We start from the raw sequence: 18624 nt of genomic DNA on the forward strand, positions 1-18624 counted from the left end.
TGACACCCCTAAATTTTGAAGGGAATTTTAGGAATTGTAGGAAAAAAAAAAACCTAGCAAATCCCATTGACTTCACTGTTGGGATTAAAAAGCTCCTAGGATAAAAAAAAAAATTTTGAAAAGGACCTAGGATAAAATTTTACTGGCAACCAAAAGGATTGTGGAGGATCTTAGGTCATTGACCTATTCTGCTAAGGGGTCTCGACTCTCGAGAGCCATCTATGGTGGAAAGGTTAGCCTAGGAAATTTTAAAGATGAAGACCCGAGCACCTATAAACGAGTCAAAGAAACTTGGATATGGTGGAAAAGGCCCGATGTAGGAGCATTGAAGCTAAACATTGATGGGGCAGCTAAAGGGAATCCGGAAATCTCTGGAGGGGGTGGGGTTCTCAGCAATGAAAAAGCTTGCCTCCTCCTATAGTAATCGGTACTAATATGGTTGCTGAAGACGGACAACAAAGTCCTGGTGGATTTCATTTGTAAGAAAGGTTTGTGCCCCTGGTCCATTCATTACTATTGGAGAAGGAAATTCTAGCTCTCGTGGAACTCTTGAGCCCGGTGATCCAACACCAATATAGAGAGGGGAATTGTGATGCTATGGGGCTCCCCAATATGCGGTCCTCATCAATTTACAGGTTCTATCTGTATCTAATCTGTCGTCCCTGTGTATTGTGGTATCTGTAGAGGCTTGGATTTCCTAGATGGTTATTCTCTTCTAAATTTATCTCGACGGTATCAATTAACAAAAGATGATCTGTCCCAACTGCAGATTTGAACTTAGAGAAAGAAAAAACCCTTCCGGGATGTTACATTTCCATAACGTTATCTCTCAGCATTTTGAGCCCTCCATTTTGTACCGACATGTAGATTGGTTAGAAATTAGAATTATCTTATAAAGTTTAATTATTCGGATTATATAACAGGTGGCCCCCACTAGACCTTATCTTACAGTATACATCCAAAAATAAATAATAAACCCCACGTGTCTTAGCAATAAACTTTTTCTAGTTTCAAGTAAATAACCTCAACAATCCATGTAAAGGAACCATAGTTTAAAATCTCGGTTTCGGTAACCGTTTCGGACCCCACCAAAAACCAAAATTACGGTCCGGAATTTGGTAATTTGGGACCAAATTTCGGCTGAAATTCCGGACCAAAATTCCGAAATCTGGTGAAAAATTGAATTTCGGAAAATTTCGATTTCGGTTTCGGTCCGAAATTTTAAACCATGGAAGGAACCACACAAAACAAAATAATAAACGATAGGCTGGCTACATTTACGATATTGCCCGTAATTTATTTTTTATTAATCTGTTTTAGTCCCTAATGATGAAGTAAAAAACCTAGAGAGTCTATCCTAGATTTTAGCTTGTTAATAAGATGACACATGATAGAGCAAAGGAGCATCTTAGACCGGCATAGATGAAGCTAGACCAGATTTCTTTACACCAAAACCTTTGTTATGCTTGGGATCACTCATTTGCACCCCTCTGCATTTGATATTAACACCTCTCAAACTCAGCTGAATGCATAAAAGTCATCAATAATAGATTAAAAAATGCAATAAACATCAAAAGCAAGTGCCGCAAGAACAGCCAAAAACATCGCTTTCCTTTCTCATTCAGATTAGAAAATGAATTAAAAATAATAAAAGAAAGAGATTCGCTTAATTTAATATAAACAAATCGTCCGCATATACACGTGAAATATCTTACCGCCATCAAGCTCTACGCGTCTCTCTATATTTCACTGATTTCACCTTCCCTGCATACACCCACGTCAATAATCATTTCACCTCTCTTCTCAGAAGGCATCAGACGACAGCAATTCCTTCGGGGAGACTGCAAACATCATTAAAAATAAATAAATCAGAGATTAATTAATGTATTAGTATTAATTTAAAGAGAAAAAAAAGTTCCCGCTCTCTGGCTCAGATAGCTTATCTACACTTGAGAGTGCAGAAACAAGAGTGGCGCCACAAATGAAAGGGTTAGGATGATTCAATGGAGTTGAATTTTGGTACACACCCCATCCATGATGGGCCCTTTCAAATGAATGCTCAAGATCACCCAAAAAATTATAGCCCACCATGTTTGAGAGCAGGAATTGTTTTCTCTAATCTAAAAGAAGAAATAGGGGGTTTTAGTATCAGAAATGGACGGTCAAGATTTTCTTGCCTTATCCCAAAGAGACAGATCTAGTTTCTTGTAAACCTCTATCGTGTCAATAGCGGAAGCGTCTTCCATCTTCCACCGGCATTGGGGGTGAGGAATTCGGTGACGGGAGTAGACGGTAACGGTTATATTCCGGGTCGGATCGTAACGGGCCCGGGAGAGGTAGAAAACAAAGGGTTTCTGGCAGGGATTCCGACTAACGGGCCGAGTGTTGAAAGCATAGGCAGTGTAATCGGCTTTTCTGTACCAGTTGAGGAAGGTCCGTGAAGGGATTTGGATTTCTCTAGCTGAAATAACACCACGGAAGATTTGAATGGCAAAGCCCCATGAGACCGAGATGGTCCATTTCTTGGCTCTGTGGTAGCAGATTGACTGTTGCATGATTCCAGCAGAGTCCAGTAAAATGGGCTCGAATAATCTCCCTAGAGCTTCGACCCGGTTCATGTTAGGAAATATGGGTTCAACAACATCAAGGTGGTGAAGAGAAACCAGTGGTGTTACAGGGTGTGCGGCTAGTAATCCGAATAGGTTCCCATAAACATCATACTGAAAGAAGAAGGAAAAAAAAACCCAGTTAGAAAAGAAGAAATCTAGCAAATTAAAGAAAAAAAAAAAAACCCAGCTGGGAAATAACCTGGTGGAAACCGAGCTCTTTGGAGAGAGGGACCCCGAGCTCAGCCATGCAGGCCTGGATCCGATCATCGCTACCGTACAATCCAGGATACCTTTGAATACAACGATCTTGGATTTTCTCTAGGGCTACAGCTAGAGGATAGCTAATGGCAAACCCTCCACCACCATAAGCCATACCATAAGAGAAGTAGATATTTTGTAAATGGCTCTCTGAGTGACTACCAATGTAATAAAACTCCTTATGATCATACTTAGACAAAACCCTAACTAAATTCTCTACTACAAAGACCGTATCATCATCTCCCATCACAAACCACTTCACATCTTTAAGCCCTAATCTCAGAGTCTCCGATACGATCCGAGATATCCGAATCGCCGATCGGCGACCCTGCCGGTTTGTGTAGGAGAAACGAGAGGTATTGCCGGAGATTTTAATTGGTGGGAGCCCTTCGTTTTGGCTAGATTTAACCTTCTTATCTAGCCACACGATCCCTCTCATCTGCTTAGGTCTCCACCATAGCTTGATGTAGTTCTTCCTCTTCTCCCATAGCCTAGAAGACGCAGCGATTCCAAATACGATGTGTTGTAGTCCTGTTGTGGTAGAAGAACTAACAATCCTCTCTCGGTTTGGTATGATTGGAATGTTAGTGAGGGAGATATTAGAGATTGTGGAAGCAGAACCCTTTTGGTGGAGAGTGGTTGAACCCTTTTGGCGGAGAGTGATGTGGGTTTCAGGGCAAGGACGGGAGTATGAAAGGAGCTTCAATGTGTAGACCATGTAGGTGAGAGAGATGAAGAGAAGGAGCCATACCATGAGCTTGGGGAGAGGTCGACCGGTGACCGGTGACCGATGACCGGGAGTTGCCGATGTCATCTGATCCCAAAAAAGCTTTTCACCATCCTTGTGGTTTGCTTTCATGATCCTTATAGGGTCTCTCTATTCAAAACCAAAAGAAAAAACATAGAGGAAAACAGGGTTTCCTCTTGTCTCTGTTTTTCACAGTCTATCTATCTGGCTGAAGGGGCATTTACATTGGAGAAATGGGAAATCTGCTTCTTTTCCACTGTTGAAATGGAGGAGGTAGCTGACAAATGTACAAGAGAAATGGAAGAAAAGGAAAAGAGAAACCTCGGGCGGAGAGATTGAGATGGAGGAGAGAGGGAGAAGGAAGACATGCACAGGTGCCAGGTTGCACATTTTTTTTTTAATTACGGTGGTTGAACTTGGAAGAAATTACAGTAAAATTACAGTATACATTTATGGGCCTTGTGTTTATGGAGAAGGTAAGAAGGTAAAACGAGAGTGGGTAAAAAGACTAAAGAGAGAGAGTTTTCTTCTCGCTAGTTACAAGACTCACAATCAAAAGCGTTGGGCTCCTATAATAAAACCCACCAATCGCTATCCTCGTCAAATCCTGGGAACGTGATTGCTGCTACTCTTTCACACGCTCCCTTCTGTTCTGCACGCGGCCCCTGCCCATTAGCTGACAAAGACAGACAAAAATGGAAGATGATTTTTTTTCGCCCCCTGTAGGATAATGCGCCCCTCTTTTAACATGAATTTCCGGTAGACTTATAACGCTTTTTGACGTCAAATTACGTTACAAGTGTGTCGCATACGCATTACCCACAAAAATACTATAAACCATGACTCCGTTCTGTACACCATCGCTTATATCTCTCCCCCTCATTTCACTTTTTCAGCATTCAATACAAATTTCCCTTGTAACTATCACGCTCTCTTTTTTCTTTTCCTTTTTCCTCTGATTCCATTAAAACTCATCGTAAAAACCGCCCGTCAATTTTTTTTCCCCTAAACCAAACCCAGCCCATTTCGCAAAAGACAAGAAGCAGGCCATGGCAGCATCCTTACACCTCAAAACCCAAACCCAAGCCCAACCCAAATCCAAACGTCGGAAGCGTCGTGAAACCACAATCTCCACGTCAGCTTCTCCCATTACGCCGGAATCCGATCTCCCTCACCGGAATCGTGAAACCCCAACCGTCGTAACTTCCAACGGTCCCTGGTGCTGCACCTCTTCTAAACCCTCTCTCTCTCCTTCTCCTCACTCCCCGCAACAAAACCCAGAACCCGAACCCGGACCCAGTTCTCGGATCATGGTTTCTTCGGGCCGGGCTTCTCCGGTCATGGATTCTTCTTCCCCTGCCTATGCACCATACCCTTCCAGTTATAGTAAATTCAACAATGCCTTAAACGCAGGGCTCTTAAACCCAATGTCTCCACCACCTCCTCATGACAAAACCCGATCTAGTCCTACCCTCTTTGAGATGATGGCGAGTGAGCAGGACCCAAGAAACACCATCCCAGCCATGAATTTTCAGCCGATTGGGAAATCAACGGTCACTATGCAAGATAAACAGTTTTTGTTACATGAAAAGCTTATGGAGATTATGGGAAGCTGTAGTCCTGGGAACCAGTTCAATGATCCCAGATCGAGCGATGTGAAGCTAACCCTAAGCTCGAAAGAGGGTTTGAGTGTTTCGATGAGTGTTCATCGTCAGATCCTCATCGCCCATAGCCGATTCTTTGCTGCTAAGATCTCTGATCGATGGTCGAAACAGCAGAAATCACTGCCTCATCTTGTGGAAATTTCAGATTGTGACGATGTTGAGATCTATATGGAGACGATTCGTCTTATGTATTGTAAAGACCTCCGAAGAAAGCTCATGAAAGAAGATGTCTCCAAAGTCTTGGGCATTTTAAAGGTAATTGCACCATTTCCCTCACCTTCTGATTCAAATCGGGGCTTGAGTTTGTTTTTTTCTTACTGCGTTTTTTCATCTTCTTATGTTTCATTTTTTGGGTTGGGCATTTTTTAGGCAATTTCTCTGCTGTCTTCTTGTAATTGAAATTGGGTGTTTGGGTTTGTTTTTGTTACTGGGTTTTTTTTTTCGTCTTCTCAGGTTCCTTTGCATCATTTCCTTCTTGTTTTTTCATATTTTACGTTGATGGTCTGTTTTTACTGACTTTTTTTTTCTTCTTATACTCAGGTTTCAGCTGCAATTTTTTTCGATGCTGGGATTTTATCGTGTCTAGAGTACTTAGAAGCAGCTCCATGGGCTGAAGATGAAGAGGAAAGAGTGGCTTCGCTGCTCTCAGAACTTCATCTGGAGAACGCGGGAGCAGGGGAAGTTCTGAAGAGGGTTTCTGTGGAATTTACCGTGGAGGAAGAAGGGAGCAGCGAACAAATCCTTTTAAGGCTTTTGCAGGTGGTTCTTCAAGGGAAAGATGAGAAGGCACGAAGAGACATGAAAACCCTAGTTTCGAAAATGCTTAGAGAGAATGCCTCTCAGAATGATCTCAGCAAGGAGTCACTCTACTCTTCTTGCAATACTTGCCTTCAGCTTCTCCGGTTGCATTTTCTCCGTGCTGTTTCGTTGGATTTCACTGATGTGGGTCAGGTTGCACGACAGGCGGATAATCTGCATTGGATTTTGGACATTTTAATCGACCGTCAGATTGCCGATGAATTTCTGATGACGTGGGCGGGTCAGAGTGAGCTCTCTGAGGCCCATTCTAGGGTTCCGGCGATCCACCGGTACGAGGTGAGCAGGGTTACGTCGAGATTGTTTGTGGGAATTGGGAAAGGGCAGATTCTGGTGTCAAAGGAGGTGAGGTGTTTGTTGTTACAGACATGGTTGGAGCCATTTTATGATGATTTTGGGTGGATGAGAAGAGCTTGCAAGGGACTGGATAGGCATCTGATTGAGGACGGTCTTAGTAACACTATTCTCACATTGCCATTGGGTTGGCAGCAGGAAATCTTGCTTGCCTGGTTTGATAGGTTCTTGAATTCGGGCGAGGATTGCCCCAACATTCAGAGGGGTTTTGAGGTGTGGTGGAGGAGGGCTTTCTGGAGGCGGAATGGTGAGCCTGACCCCGAACGGCCTCGCCAACTCTGGATCACCGCCGCTTGTGAGAATTCTTCTTGAATTGGGGTGGAAGAGATCCGATTCGAGAAAGTGGAGCAGTTCAGCGGATTCTCAATGGTATTTGGATTCTTTATCTGTTTCTTGATTCAGAGTTTTTTGTTCTTTTTGTTATGGTTTTCTCGTCTTCTTCCTTTCTAAACCAGCTGTGCAAGCTTCAAGCTCCAAAGACATTTGGGTCTGGTTTAGAAAGGAAGGGGAAGAGCTTTGAATGTGTTGAAATTTTCTTGTTCCAATCTTTGTTTGGAGATAGTTAGGGTGCGCTTTGTGATGATTCTAATTCTGTTTCTTGATTTTGATATTGATTCTTAATGTTGTTTTTTATTCTGATTCTAATTTTAACATAAAAAATTATTTTTTCCTTTTTAGACAGAATCACGTTTGCCTGATGAAATTTATTATTTCTACAAGTAATAGAGAATAGGTAATAATACATGCATTATAAAAGCGATATAATAATTGAAAGGGATTGAACCTCTAACTCAATCGTCAAGGCTTTGTTCTTTGACCCAGAGGTGGTGTGTTCAATTCCAGCTTACCTACCCAAAAAAAAAGAAAAGAAGTCAGACTAACCAAAAATTAATAATAATAGAGAGTGATACAATATCATCAATAAAAAGTATTAATTATAAAAATTAAAGTAAAGATCTACTCAGTATTATCTATAAAAACAAGGCAATGTTGGGCTGTTTGCTGTAAAAACTGGGCTGCAATGTTGGGCTGTTTGGTGTGAACAAAGGGCTGCTAAACTGGGTCTGTTTGACGTAAAAACTGGGATGCAATGTTGGGCTGTATACAGGGCTGCTAAACTGGGGCTGTTTGGTGTAAAAACCGGGCTGCAATGTCGGAGCTGTTTGGTGTATAAACAAGGCAGTTTGTATGCCACTACTAAGTTCTCAGACAAAGGTCCCAGCCCCCAGGTGATACAGAAGCATCCCCTTGGATTGTTAACATTGGCTTTTCATGTATCATTAGTTAGGAATATTTCCCTTTTGTGTCATGGCGTAGGGATAATTTATCTATTTTTGGTACTTTCATATCCGTTTTGTGTCATTTTAGATCTTGATTTGTATTTTGAACTTTGCGGGAATTGTAATTTGACTTTAGGGCCCGTTTGAATGCTTAGAGATTTTGATTTGGATTTCTCACATTTGCAGCCCTTTTTGCATTGTAATTTGGATCGGATCAAATTCTTGGATTTCTAATTCAGCAGCTGACAGTGAAAAAAATCAGATTTCTAAATTTGCTGTGGAAATAAGAAATTGGAAATCCACAGATCTGGCAGTTTCCTTCACCCTCTTTGCTCCTCAACCTCTCCCCTCCAATAAGAAGTACCCCCTTCCCTCTCTGTTGGCGGATCTATTCATTTTGCAGTCAAAAGTCAAAACTCAATTCCAAATCCAAATACAAAATATGAGGTATCCAAACGGGCCCTTAAGAGAATTTGGAATTAAAAACTTTGGAGGGAAATTCTCCTTTTGGAGAAAATTTTCTTGCAAAATTCGTATATTTAAGAGAGCTGAAGGCTGGATCTCCGCTTTTGTATCTGTTTTTTGTTCCTAATTCCTGGTAGATTGCAAGGATTTCCATTATGTGAACGGAGCTGAGCATCCCCTTCACCGCTTGCATCTGTTTTAATTAGCAAATACTCCAGAGGAAAAGTGCCGAAATCAGCACTTGCTGTTTGTAAGTGCAGACATGAGATTGGAGTGGTTTTTGTTCTATGCTATGCATGCTAGGTGCTGAATTTCAAGAATTACATGTCTTCAATTGCCAATCTACCCTGTATTTTCAGTGTCTCTCCTATAAATTAGAAATTCGAGCATTTTAAGGTTAATTAGGGTGAAATACTGTGGGAAAAGAGTTGAACAGCAACCATTGGAACTACTTTACATTTTTTAGAAAGCAACATGCAGAGAAGAACAGATCTGGAGGTTTATCTCTTACATCTTTCAGATCTGCTATTGTTCTTGAAATTTCTGTTCGTGATCTTCATTGCATGACGATTTCTTGCTTGAAATATTGCTAGAGATGAAGCAGGAGACTATCCTATTTCTGTTCGTGATATGCTCTTGTGATTTACGTTCTTTTGCATGAGGTTTCGATTGCAATTTCTCCTCTGCATGTCAGTGACCAGTCCAGAAATGTTTGCAAATTTTCCTTTTCATGGGATTTACATTTTAGATTTCAAGTTTGTTACAAATGGATCCTACTTTCTGATCTCCTGATGCCACAAGAAACCTTCATGGTAGAGTACAACCATTGATGGACAGTTAAATGAGCCATTCAAGTGAATTTCTTACTCATTTCGGAGTTTAGTTTGACACAGGGTTACACAAGAAACAAAGGTTCTACTTAGATGTCATCTTTTCAATTCGAGAGACTTTGAAAAGCAAGGAATTTTGAAGCTATTTAGGCCTGAATCGGCCTCAGTGGTACCTGTTCTTCATGAGCTACCAGTATGACTCATTGAGAGTTCCGGATGAGTTACATTTGAATCTCATACATGTAGAAGCTGACTTTAAGTTGATATAAACTTACCATTTGGATCAAGGCTTCATAGAGAAAGTCTGTTTTGGGAATGGACGAAGTGGCAGTGTTCATGCCAAATTTCTCTCAGTTCATAGAGAGTCTATTTTGGGAATGGACGAAGTGGCAGTTTTCATGCCAAATTTCTCTCAGTTCATAGATAAAGTCTGTTTTGGGAATGAGAATCAACGCTTAACTTCTGATTTTAGTTCTGATTATCAGTCCTACATGACAATCTGATAGCTTATACACAAAAATAGCAGAATTCTGGTCTTGTGAACAGTTCTTTCTGGGTGCTAACACCTTGATGTAAAAGAGCGGTTTCACAAAACAATGGGCCATAAATTTCCTTAAGACAAGCTTCAAATCCTGTGGTTTGTAATTGTTGTCCCTAGAATGTAGTATCATGCCCTTCTAAATCAAACAAAAACTGTCACAATTTTGAACCGCATGAGAGCTCCTGTATTTTCTCTTGAAGGAAATTTGTAGACAAGGCCAGCCACCTACTTCTATTTGCAAGTAAATTTCCACCTTGCAGGCCAGAGTTTTCGCTCCGTGCCCCTGACCTGCATCACCAGGTTCAAAGTCATGAAGATGATCTCTCCAGCTCTTTTCTTCTCCAGGTGCCCTGCCAAACAAGGAAGGACACTGGCATATATAGATCAGAATCTTGGCTAAGGGAACATGGGCATCTGCTAGTTTATGTCTGTGTTTACTGGAAGAGAGGCTGTTGGAACTCATGTTGGAACTCCTAATCAACAGTAGTAATGATAATACGTCTGACTAACAAACAACATTTGCATTTTCAGGGAAGCAATAAAAGAGTACATTAAGCAAGTAAGTATATTGGCGGAGAGGCTGTTGGAACTCATGTCTGAGAATCTGGTTCTAGAGAAGGGATACTTGAAGAAACAGTTCTTGGGAGATAATGGAAGGCCTTGTGTGGGAACCAAGTTGGCAAAGTATCCCCCGTCTCCTCAACCAGAGCTGGTGAAGTGATTTCGATCACATATTGACGGCGATGCGATCATCCTCCTCCTCCAAGATGATCAAGTGCTTGTTATTTGCTCAAAATAAGGGAGGGTTCCAATCGATTAGAACAAGGATGATGGCTGTCAGTTTATGGTGGGCTGAAACTACAGGGAGGAGGATGGCTGCTACAAATAGGGATTTTTTTTACTATCGGAAGGATTCAAAATCGATTAGCATAGAGGAAAACTGGGCTATATTTTAGAGGCATTTGGGGAGTTATGGGACAGTTTTGGGCTTTTATGACTTATGGAAAGAGGCAACATGGTGGTGATCGGTTAAGAGGTGGAAGTTGGGCTTGCGGGCGGCTGTAACTGGGTATTATGTTTGACGCTAAAAGCAAACCAGTAAATCTGGGTTTGCAATGGAGATAAGAGTGAGAGAGAGCGACTTGGGTGGTTTCAGCAATCGTTGTAGGGCTCGGATTCAATGTAGATGGATCTTTGGAGAAGATGTGTTGGGCATAAAACCGGGCCCTAACTACACCAAGACACGTGGCATGGGATCGAAGCGCATCCTACTAGACGACCGCTGCCCGACACAATCAGAATAACCCACCTGAAAAAAGAGGTTGGTCCACACGATGCGCCAGACCCACATGGAGCAAGCCATGCACCGTCCCAGCCTCCAATGGGCACTCACCGACCATACAATGCATCATTGACAATCATGGCGCTACCTTGCGACGTCCCATCGCTGGTCACACAATCGTCACGGGGCCTATAAAACTGGGCCCCAACTACACCAAGACAAGTGGCATGGGATCCGAAGCGCATCCCACTAGACGACCGCTGCGTGACACAATTAGAACAACCCACCTCACAAGAGGGGTTGGTCCGCACGATACGCCAGACCCACATGGAGCAAGCCATGCACCGTCCCAGCCTCCAATGGGCACTCACCGACCATACAATGCATCATTGACAATCACAGCGCTACCTTGCAACGTCCTGTCCTCGCTGGTCACACCATCGTCACAGGGGCCTATGAGCTCACCTGCTCCACAGTATTTTCTCCAATGCCAACGGATTGGCTTGAGTGTACGCAACCGTCATCTCTCCCTAATCTTGGAACCTCCACCTATAAAAGGTTTACCTCCACTCTGGTCTTGAGGTAACACGCTCACCCTATTCCCCAATCAAGACTCCCTATTGTGTTTTGGTCCATCTGTTGCCTTGAGACTAACTTGAGTTTCAAATGGTTCCCCTGGGGTCCCAAAACTCTAGGTGTCTCTAACCTTTTGTGTTGGGTGCATGCCATACTCCAGGACTTCCCTTCTCATCCCTGCTGGGACCAGGGGAAGGAGGGACCCGCTTGCGCGCTCAGCCGAATATGATCCGCAACATATTGATGCCCATTGTGGGGCCGATTTCATCCTTACTAAAAAAAGGAGATGAACTCGAAGGAGGATACACACACAAAAAGAGGGTCATGGCAATCAGAAAAATCATTGGGTGTACGATTGCGAACCCTCAACCAGCGTCTCGACGCTAACCCGCTAACCCGCTAGCCTGACGAATCGATCAACTCGATCAGCGAATTGACATCATCACGCGACTCATGAAGAGAATGGCAGAACGCGGAGCATAGAGGCTGATAGAGGAAGACCCTTAGAAACAGCGCCAGCACAACCACGTGGTTTCTAGAGGCAATAGAAGGGACTAAGCTCAAAACAAAGGCTTATGCGTACCTTGGCCTCTCTCTCCCTTTTCTTCTTTACTTAGTGCAGGTTTCCCTTTTTCATAGGCGGAGTTCCCTTGGAATATGGGGATTCCGTATGGTCTCGGCGAGGACTGGTATTGGTGCCCTTGCCGGTGCCGCCGGTCTGCTCAATGTTTTTAGGTTAGCCCTCACAATGGACGGGACACCATAGGCGGATGCCATGATTGGCATTGGTGCTGCCTCTTCCCTAGGTTTTTTGGTCGCTCTTAATTGACCGGTGGGGAGGCGCCCGGCTTCAGGTGATGCCGTGTTGGAGAGAATTATTGTGCTGGCTCAGGGAGACCATCATAGCTAGGGGGAGACGTGTCTTGCCACTTGGCTTTGGGTCCTTTGTGGTTCCAAGGCCACATGGCACTGTGTGGTCGGTGCTCTATTTTAACCCCAACACTTACAAACAGCCAAAATAGCTGATGGGGGTGTATTCTATCCCATTTGCGAAGCTACATCTTTGTCACCATGCTCTTACTTGTAGAACCTACGCCAACACTGGCAAACAGACAAAATAGCTGATGGGGTGTTTTCTATCCCATTTGCGAAGCTACAACTCTGTCCCCGTGCCTTCACTTGTCGAACCTTGTGGTAGGTTGGATAACCGTTGTTGGAAGGTAACCTGGGTGAGGTAAAAAAGGTCTTAGAAAGCTGCACCAAACAGAGCCTTTTCACTTTAAAGGGGTCTTTCCTTTTTTCCTAACGGGTGAGCATCCGTTGCGGAAGGCATTTCGCGGATGGGCTGTTGCATGTGAGATTTTCTGTCTTCATTTATGATGTGGCTGCTGACATGCAACAGACCAGCCGCAAAGCCTTTTGCGATGGACCCTAGCAAATTTCTGAGGGAATGAGCAGGTGCATTAATTGTTGTTTCTTAGGGTACACAGTGAAAGTAATTTAGGCATAAACGTGTTTAAGGATGTCACTAGACCCATTGCTGATCGAACTCATCTGTATCGGTGCCACAATCCATTTGAATGGATCCACAGATCTATCTGTTTGTCTTTGTAACGGTTCCATTAAGAATGAGAATGTGTCGTTCACAGGTCCTATTATTTTACACCATTTGTTCAAATGTTAAAATTTTCAGCAACTGTTCTCAGCACTGATATGGCAAATGAAGATAAGGAATGCATCCACTAGCAACCGGTGAATGAGTTATAGGTTATTTTATCGATTTAGCAAGAGAGAAAGAGGAGATGGAGACATCGCTGTTCTATTCTATGTATTTGAATGAGAGTTTTGTTTTCTAGTGTTGTATATCAAAAGCAACATACATGTTTAACCAAAATATGAATAGAAATGTATTCAGATCTAGTACAAGGAATGGTTTTTCGGAAATGTCTGATTCTCATCATCCAATCAAAACGAAAATTGTTTCTATGTCCCACAGGACATGTGACACTCCAATGGACCCCCGACATCTATTTATGTCCTTCCCCCTTTACCGTTGTTCGGGCTACAATGTTCGGGTGCAGTCGGTCAGTGCACCGATAGTGGAGTGTGCTTGTAGATTGGAAGGTACACATTGGGTTGGCCTAGGAGGTAGTAAACTTCCACCCCCCATAGGACCCGGGGTGCAGTCGGTCAGTGCACCGATAGTGGAGTGTGCTTGTAGATTGGAAGGTACACATTGGGTTGGCCTAGGAGGTAGTAAACTTCCACCCCCCATAGGACCTGACCCGATAAGTGACGATTGGAGGTAGGACGTACACCTAAGATATGATTAAGGGTATTTGGATGATCTGATGGTCATCTTCAGGTTAATGCCTTAGTGGGGGCAACGTACCTAAATGCGTGAGGTCGCAGTGGGGCTCTCTAAGTCCGGCATGATAGACGGTCTGATACCTGTGTCGATCCTACTCTTAACTCGCTTGACCCTTATGAATTCTTAGAGAATCCGGGTCTTGGATTTTTTCGGTTGCATGGACGGATAAGATTAAATATATATGATACATGGAAGGCTTACACCATACTATGGTGTGCATTTGGGTGCGTGAACCATAGTAGTGGTATATGTGAATTAGTTAATTAATTATATCAATTAATTAAAGGATTAATTAATTCGAAAATGGGAACTTGGAATTTCCATTTTTGGATAGAAGAGAAAGTTTCTAATTATAGATTCCTATAATAGGAAAGTTCCTTAATTAATTTTGATTGATTAATCTAAATGAAAACTCAGAGTTTCTATTTTGAGAAAAAAGAGAGAATTCAAATGGAAAGTGATTCCATGTTTGGAGTTGTTTTTAGAAATGAATTTATATGGAAAAGAGTTCCCTTATTCCTTTTAGAAATAAATTCCAAAAGGAAAAAGTTTCCTTATTAGTTTTTTGAAACATATTTTGAAAAGAAAATGAGTATCCCATTTGGGCTGTTTGTTTTTTAAATCAAAAATTAAGTGGAAAGGAGTTTCTTAATGTATATTTATTTGTTTTAGAAACAAATTTCAAAATGGAGAATAGTTTTCTAATTTGACTTCTTTTTTGGAAACAATAAAATGTTGGAAACGTTTTTTTTTTTTATGTGAAAAGATTTCTTTTGGAAATGAGTTTTGCAAAAGAAAAGGTTCCCTATTTGTTAAATATATTAAATTATGAAGTGGAGAGATAAATAACCCACATGGGTTGGATGCCCAAACATAATGGGACGTCCAACCGTGCTTATTTGGAAACAAAGGACTTCAAAAGGAAAATGAAAATAGAGTTAATGAGGGCCCCTCTCCAGCCAAAGTTCTTAATTGAAACAATAGGGCAATTGTAGTGAATTGAAAATCCAATGGGTTCGGCGCCCAAGCTTTGTCGGACGTCCATATTGTTAGTAAATTGAAAATCGAATGGGTCCTCCCTTTGATTCCAGGAGCTTGGGCCTCTTCTCTTGTAGGGGGGTGGGGGATGTTATCACTGGAGATGTCGTTGTGGCAGGCCATGTGTGTACGATCCTGGAGAGTGATGTGATGGGATAAATGTTCTGTTTCTCTAAGTGGTGGCCGATTGGTAGATTGCAGGTGTATAATCCTGTATAGTGGAGGCAGGAATTTATATGAAAACGGGTTGTGGCAATGTGAGATAATGTCAAGACGTCAACCGGTCTTCATGGGGATGGCATCAGGTGACTTGGGAGGCTCTGTTCAAGATCACTTGGTGCCGGAGTCATCCTGGGGCAGGCCGTCCATCGAAGAAGCCGCATTCTGTTGGTTTTGGCGAGCTGTCTCATCTTTGATGGTGCCGCCATATATAGGCATTGCAATAGCGTCTGATTTTTACCCCCATCACAAGCAATTCCTCAATCCAAACAGCACCTCGGGTGCGTTTGGATAGGGCTGCAACTCGGGTCAGGCGGGTCAGGTTTTGAAGAACCCAACCCTACCCGAGAAATATCTCGGGTCGGGTTTTTTTCCGGAAATCCCACGATTCCCAAAACCGGCCCTACCCATGATAAATCTTTCTTTAGTCTGGTCGGATCGGGTTTTTTTTTACGTTAACACATTTTTTTAAGAAAAACTCTTGTTTGGCAAGGCAACTCAACTCATAGAAGTAGAAAAACTCAAGCATGGCAAACTCTTTAGTGCATTAACTAATAACTAGTCCAAAGAGGATAAATTGATGCATTACCAAATGAAAATGATTTTACTCATATGAGATAAACAAAAAACTATTTAGTGCATTAACTATTTAGTTGAAACTTGAAACCCTAGAGCTAAAGTGGGGAAATGAACCGAAGATGGAAAGAGTCATTGTGATTGCATGCGTGCATGAGTTTTACTTTTTTCACTTTTAAAGTCACAAAGTCCTAGAAAATAAAATAGATATTATAACTTAAGTAACTCAGGTCGGGTCGGGCTTTTGGATTGTAGACGCAGCTCGACCCAAAACCCGAGAAACATGAACCTGACCCAAGCTATTTTCGGGTCGGGTTCACAGGAATCTGGAATCGCTATTGAAATCAAATTCTAATCCTATTCCTATTCCCCCACTAGAGGGAATCTCAATTCCGATTGTACTGTTTTGTAAGCATTAGAATAAGGAATAGATAAATATATAGGGAGAGATTTTCACCGTAAATTTATAGGGATATTTTCTCCTCTAAAGAAAATTTTAGGGAGGGACGCAAAAAGAGAGATTTTCACTAGAGAAGAAAGAGCGAACCGAAATTGAAAATACCACCTGATAGGGTCCGGACTCAGCACTGAGGGAATCCGGACTCAGCAATCCGGACTCAGCACTGAGGGATCCGAACTCAGCATCCAATTAGCTTCTGGCACGTGGCCCTCACAAGGACCGTTGAAAGGCCAACACCTGTCTCCCCTAGGTGTGGCACCTGGACCAATCAGGGACCTCCACCTGCCCTCCTTAGGCATGAGACCTGGTCCATACAGAGGCCACCACCTGTCTCACCACTACCACCTGTCTCAGACAGGTGGCTCAGAATCACTATAAATAGCCTTCACTTGTTCTAAGGTGAGGGTCCGAAAAATCTGAGAACCAAAACTCTAAGCTTTTTGCTCTGACATTGCTCTACACTCCTGCTCATACTGACTTGAGTGTCGAAGCGCCCGTCCGGAGTATCACTCCGGGTTGGTCCTCTGACCCTTTTCTTTCTTGTCTGTACTCTGTGCAGCGCAGGACTCAACCAGCTATTCAGCCGTGGCTCGTTAGCCCGAACCACCCAGTCCTACCATAACCTGTTACCGATTTTAGGCCTAACAGATTTGGCGCCATCCGTGGGACCCCGCAACAAAAAGCTGTTCGAAAATCTCACCCAGATAAAAATGGTAGGACAGACCGGCAAGCGAGCACCTCCGACTTCTCGGGCTACCCGGGCTACGGCCCCCCGTGAAGGACGAAGTGAGCGTCTGGCCTCACAAGTGGAGGTCGGGGCGGCCGTGGAGCGGACTTCGCCCCACTCGGACCGTTCAGACCCCACCCCGACCCCGAGGGAGATGAGGGCCCTTTTTCAGGAAATGACCGCTGTAGTTGCGCAGTTCAGGAATGCGGCTCCCGCACTCCAGCAACACCCCGTCGAGGTTTCTCGACCTGTTCAGAGGGGAGAAAGCTCCCGCAGAGAACGCGCGTCTCCACCCCGCGACCAAACTCGTCACTCCACTCGAAGAAACAACCACTCGCGGGACAGGAGCGTGCGTCCTGAGCCTCGTCGACAGCATCACCGGTCACGATCTCCCTCCGTGCAGAAGCGGGGCAGCAAGAGAGACCCTATGCACGGAGAGGGATCGCGGCACCGGCGAAGGAGTCCCCTCAGCCAGTCCGGATCCGCAAGGAGCCCATCAGCCGTAAGAAGTAGACCTGCCCGTCTGGCCGAACAGAGGGATGATCCGATGTTGCTAAGAATCCAGAAGATCGATAACAGAATCGAGGAGCTGGCTAGAGATCATGGCCGCCCTGCTTCAAGAATCTTTAGTAGCAATCCCCCTTTCACAGATCGGGTACTCGGTGCGGCAGTCCCCTTGGGCTTCAAGATGCCGCAGATCCCGCAGTATGATGGGACCACCGACCCCGTGGATCATCTGCAGACCTTCAGGACCACGATGCTTCTCCACGGGGCGTCGGATGGGTTCCTTTGCAGGGCACTCCCCACCACATTAACCGGAGCCGCAAGAGATTGGTACTCACGGCTCAAGCCCAAGTCCGTTGACAATTTCGACGACTTCGGGGACGACTTGGCCCGGCATTTCATGAGCAGCAGAAGGCCTCGAAAGACGACGGCTTCACTGATGGCCCTGAGGCAGGAAGACGGTGAGGCCTTAAAAGCGTTCGTTGGCCGGTTCAACAGGGAGGCCCTTCAGGTACCCAACCTGGATCCCTCCGCGGCAACGAATGCTCTTCTGGCCGGAGCCCGGTCCACCGACTTCCGAAGAGCAGTCGCCCGGCGAAATCCGCAGTCCTTGGCAGATCTGATGACCGGGGCGGAAGAATACATCTCCGTCGAGGAGACTCTCGCTGCCCTGGATTCCGTCAGCAAGAGAAGACCAGAGGAGAAGAACCCCGCCAAGCAGCGTAGGGATGACAGACCTCAGAGGAAGGAGAGCAGTCCGTCCCGGAAGGAAAGGAGCTCCCCCCGGCCTCGAAAGGAGAGTAGCCCCCCGACGAGGGAGCGCTACACGCCCCTCACCGCGTCCAGGGCTCAAATTTTGGCAGCCATCCGGAAAGAAGACTTCATCCGGTGGCCGAAGAAGCAGACGTCGGAGGCAGGCACCCAAGACATGTCCAGGTATTGCCGGTTCCATAAGAGCCACGGCCACGACACCAACGCCTGCATTCATCTCAAGGAGGAAATCGAGCAGCTGATAAGCAGAGGGTACCTCGGGAGGTACTTAAAAAATAACGACAAGAGAAGGGAGCGCCAGGACAATCCGAGACCCAGAGACAGAAGTCCTCGAGACGCCCAACCCCTGGGCGACCGCATCCAGGCTCCAGCCCCGGCCGTTCTCCCTCCTCAGGTACCTCAACCTCAACTCCAACCTCATGGTGTCATTGGTACCATTTCAGGAGGGCCGACCGCGGGAGGGACCTCTTCATCGGCCCGCAGAACCTATGCCCGGCAGGTCAACGCCGTCCATGCCTGCAGCAAGAGGGCCGAG

The 18624-nt window shown here is 44.5% G+C and overlaps 2 protein-coding genes across 5 annotated transcripts; one reads left to right on the plus strand and one right to left on the minus strand.

Moving 5' to 3' along the window:
- Positions 1 to 1590: 1590 nt before the first annotated feature.
- On the minus strand, positions 1591 to 4147 carry LOC143880103 (uncharacterized). The gene is made up of 3 exons (XM_077382857.1): positions 2809 to 4147; positions 2178 to 2720; positions 1591 to 1841 (listed from the first exon to the last, which is right to left on the minus strand). Exons 1-3 carry the CDS (start codon positions 3724 to 3726, stop codon positions 1740 to 1742), a joined length of 1563 nt encoding a protein of 520 aa, XP_077238972.1. The 5' UTR covers positions 3727 to 4147; the 3' UTR covers positions 1591 to 1739.
- Positions 2048 to 11817, plus strand: LOC143880083 (BTB/POZ domain-containing protein At1g63850-like). 4 transcript variants are annotated; one of them, XR_013251500.1, is made up of 4 exons: positions 2049 to 5534; positions 5820 to 6818; positions 10097 to 11429; positions 11584 to 11817. XR_013251500.1 is itself a non-coding variant. In XM_077382843.1 (2 exons), the coding sequence occupies exons 1-2, from the start codon at positions 4665 to 4667 to the stop codon at positions 6759 to 6761; spliced, it is 1812 nt and encodes a 603-aa protein (XP_077238958.1). In that variant the 5' UTR covers positions 2050 to 4664; the 3' UTR covers positions 6762 to 7088. The 4 variants fall into 4 exon arrangements, 1 of the variants encoding a protein (XP_077238958.1); XR_013251501.1 differs by lacking the exons at positions 10097 to 11429; positions 11584 to 11817 and adding an exon at positions 9088 to 10020 and having other exon boundaries at positions 2048 to 5534; XR_013251499.1 differs by having other exon boundaries at positions 10097 to 11604.
- Positions 11818 to 18624: the final 6807 nt, after the last annotated feature.

Source organism: Tasmannia lanceolata, unplaced genomic scaffold (assembly GCF_043159265.1).
Source record: "Tasmannia lanceolata isolate RefF3 unplaced genomic scaffold, GAP_Taslan_0.1 ptg000002l, whole genome shotgun sequence".
In the NCBI taxonomy this organism is placed as follows: Eukaryota; Viridiplantae; Streptophyta; class Magnoliopsida; order Canellales; family Winteraceae; genus Tasmannia; species Tasmannia lanceolata.

Coding starts and splice junctions, on each gene's coding strand:
- LOC143880083 (XM_077382843.1), top strand. CDS start 4,665: ATGGCAGCATCCTTACACCTCAAAACCCAAACCCAAGCCCAACCCAAA. Junction 5,535..5,819: donor AAGTCTTGGGCATTTTAAAG/GTAATTGCACCA, acceptor TCTTATACTCAG/GTTTCAGCTGCAATTTTTTT.
- LOC143880103 (XM_077382857.1), bottom strand. CDS start 3,726: ATGAAAGCAAACCACAAGGATGGTGAAAAGCTTTTTTGGGATCAGATG. Junction 2,721..2,808: donor AAGAGCTCGGTTTCCACCAG/GTTATTTCCCAG, acceptor TTCTTCTTTCAG/TATGATGTTTATGGGAACCT. Junction 1,842..2,177: donor ATCTGTCTCTTTGGGATAAG/GCAAGAAAATCT, acceptor TGATGTTTGCAG/TCTCCCCGAAGGAATTGCTG.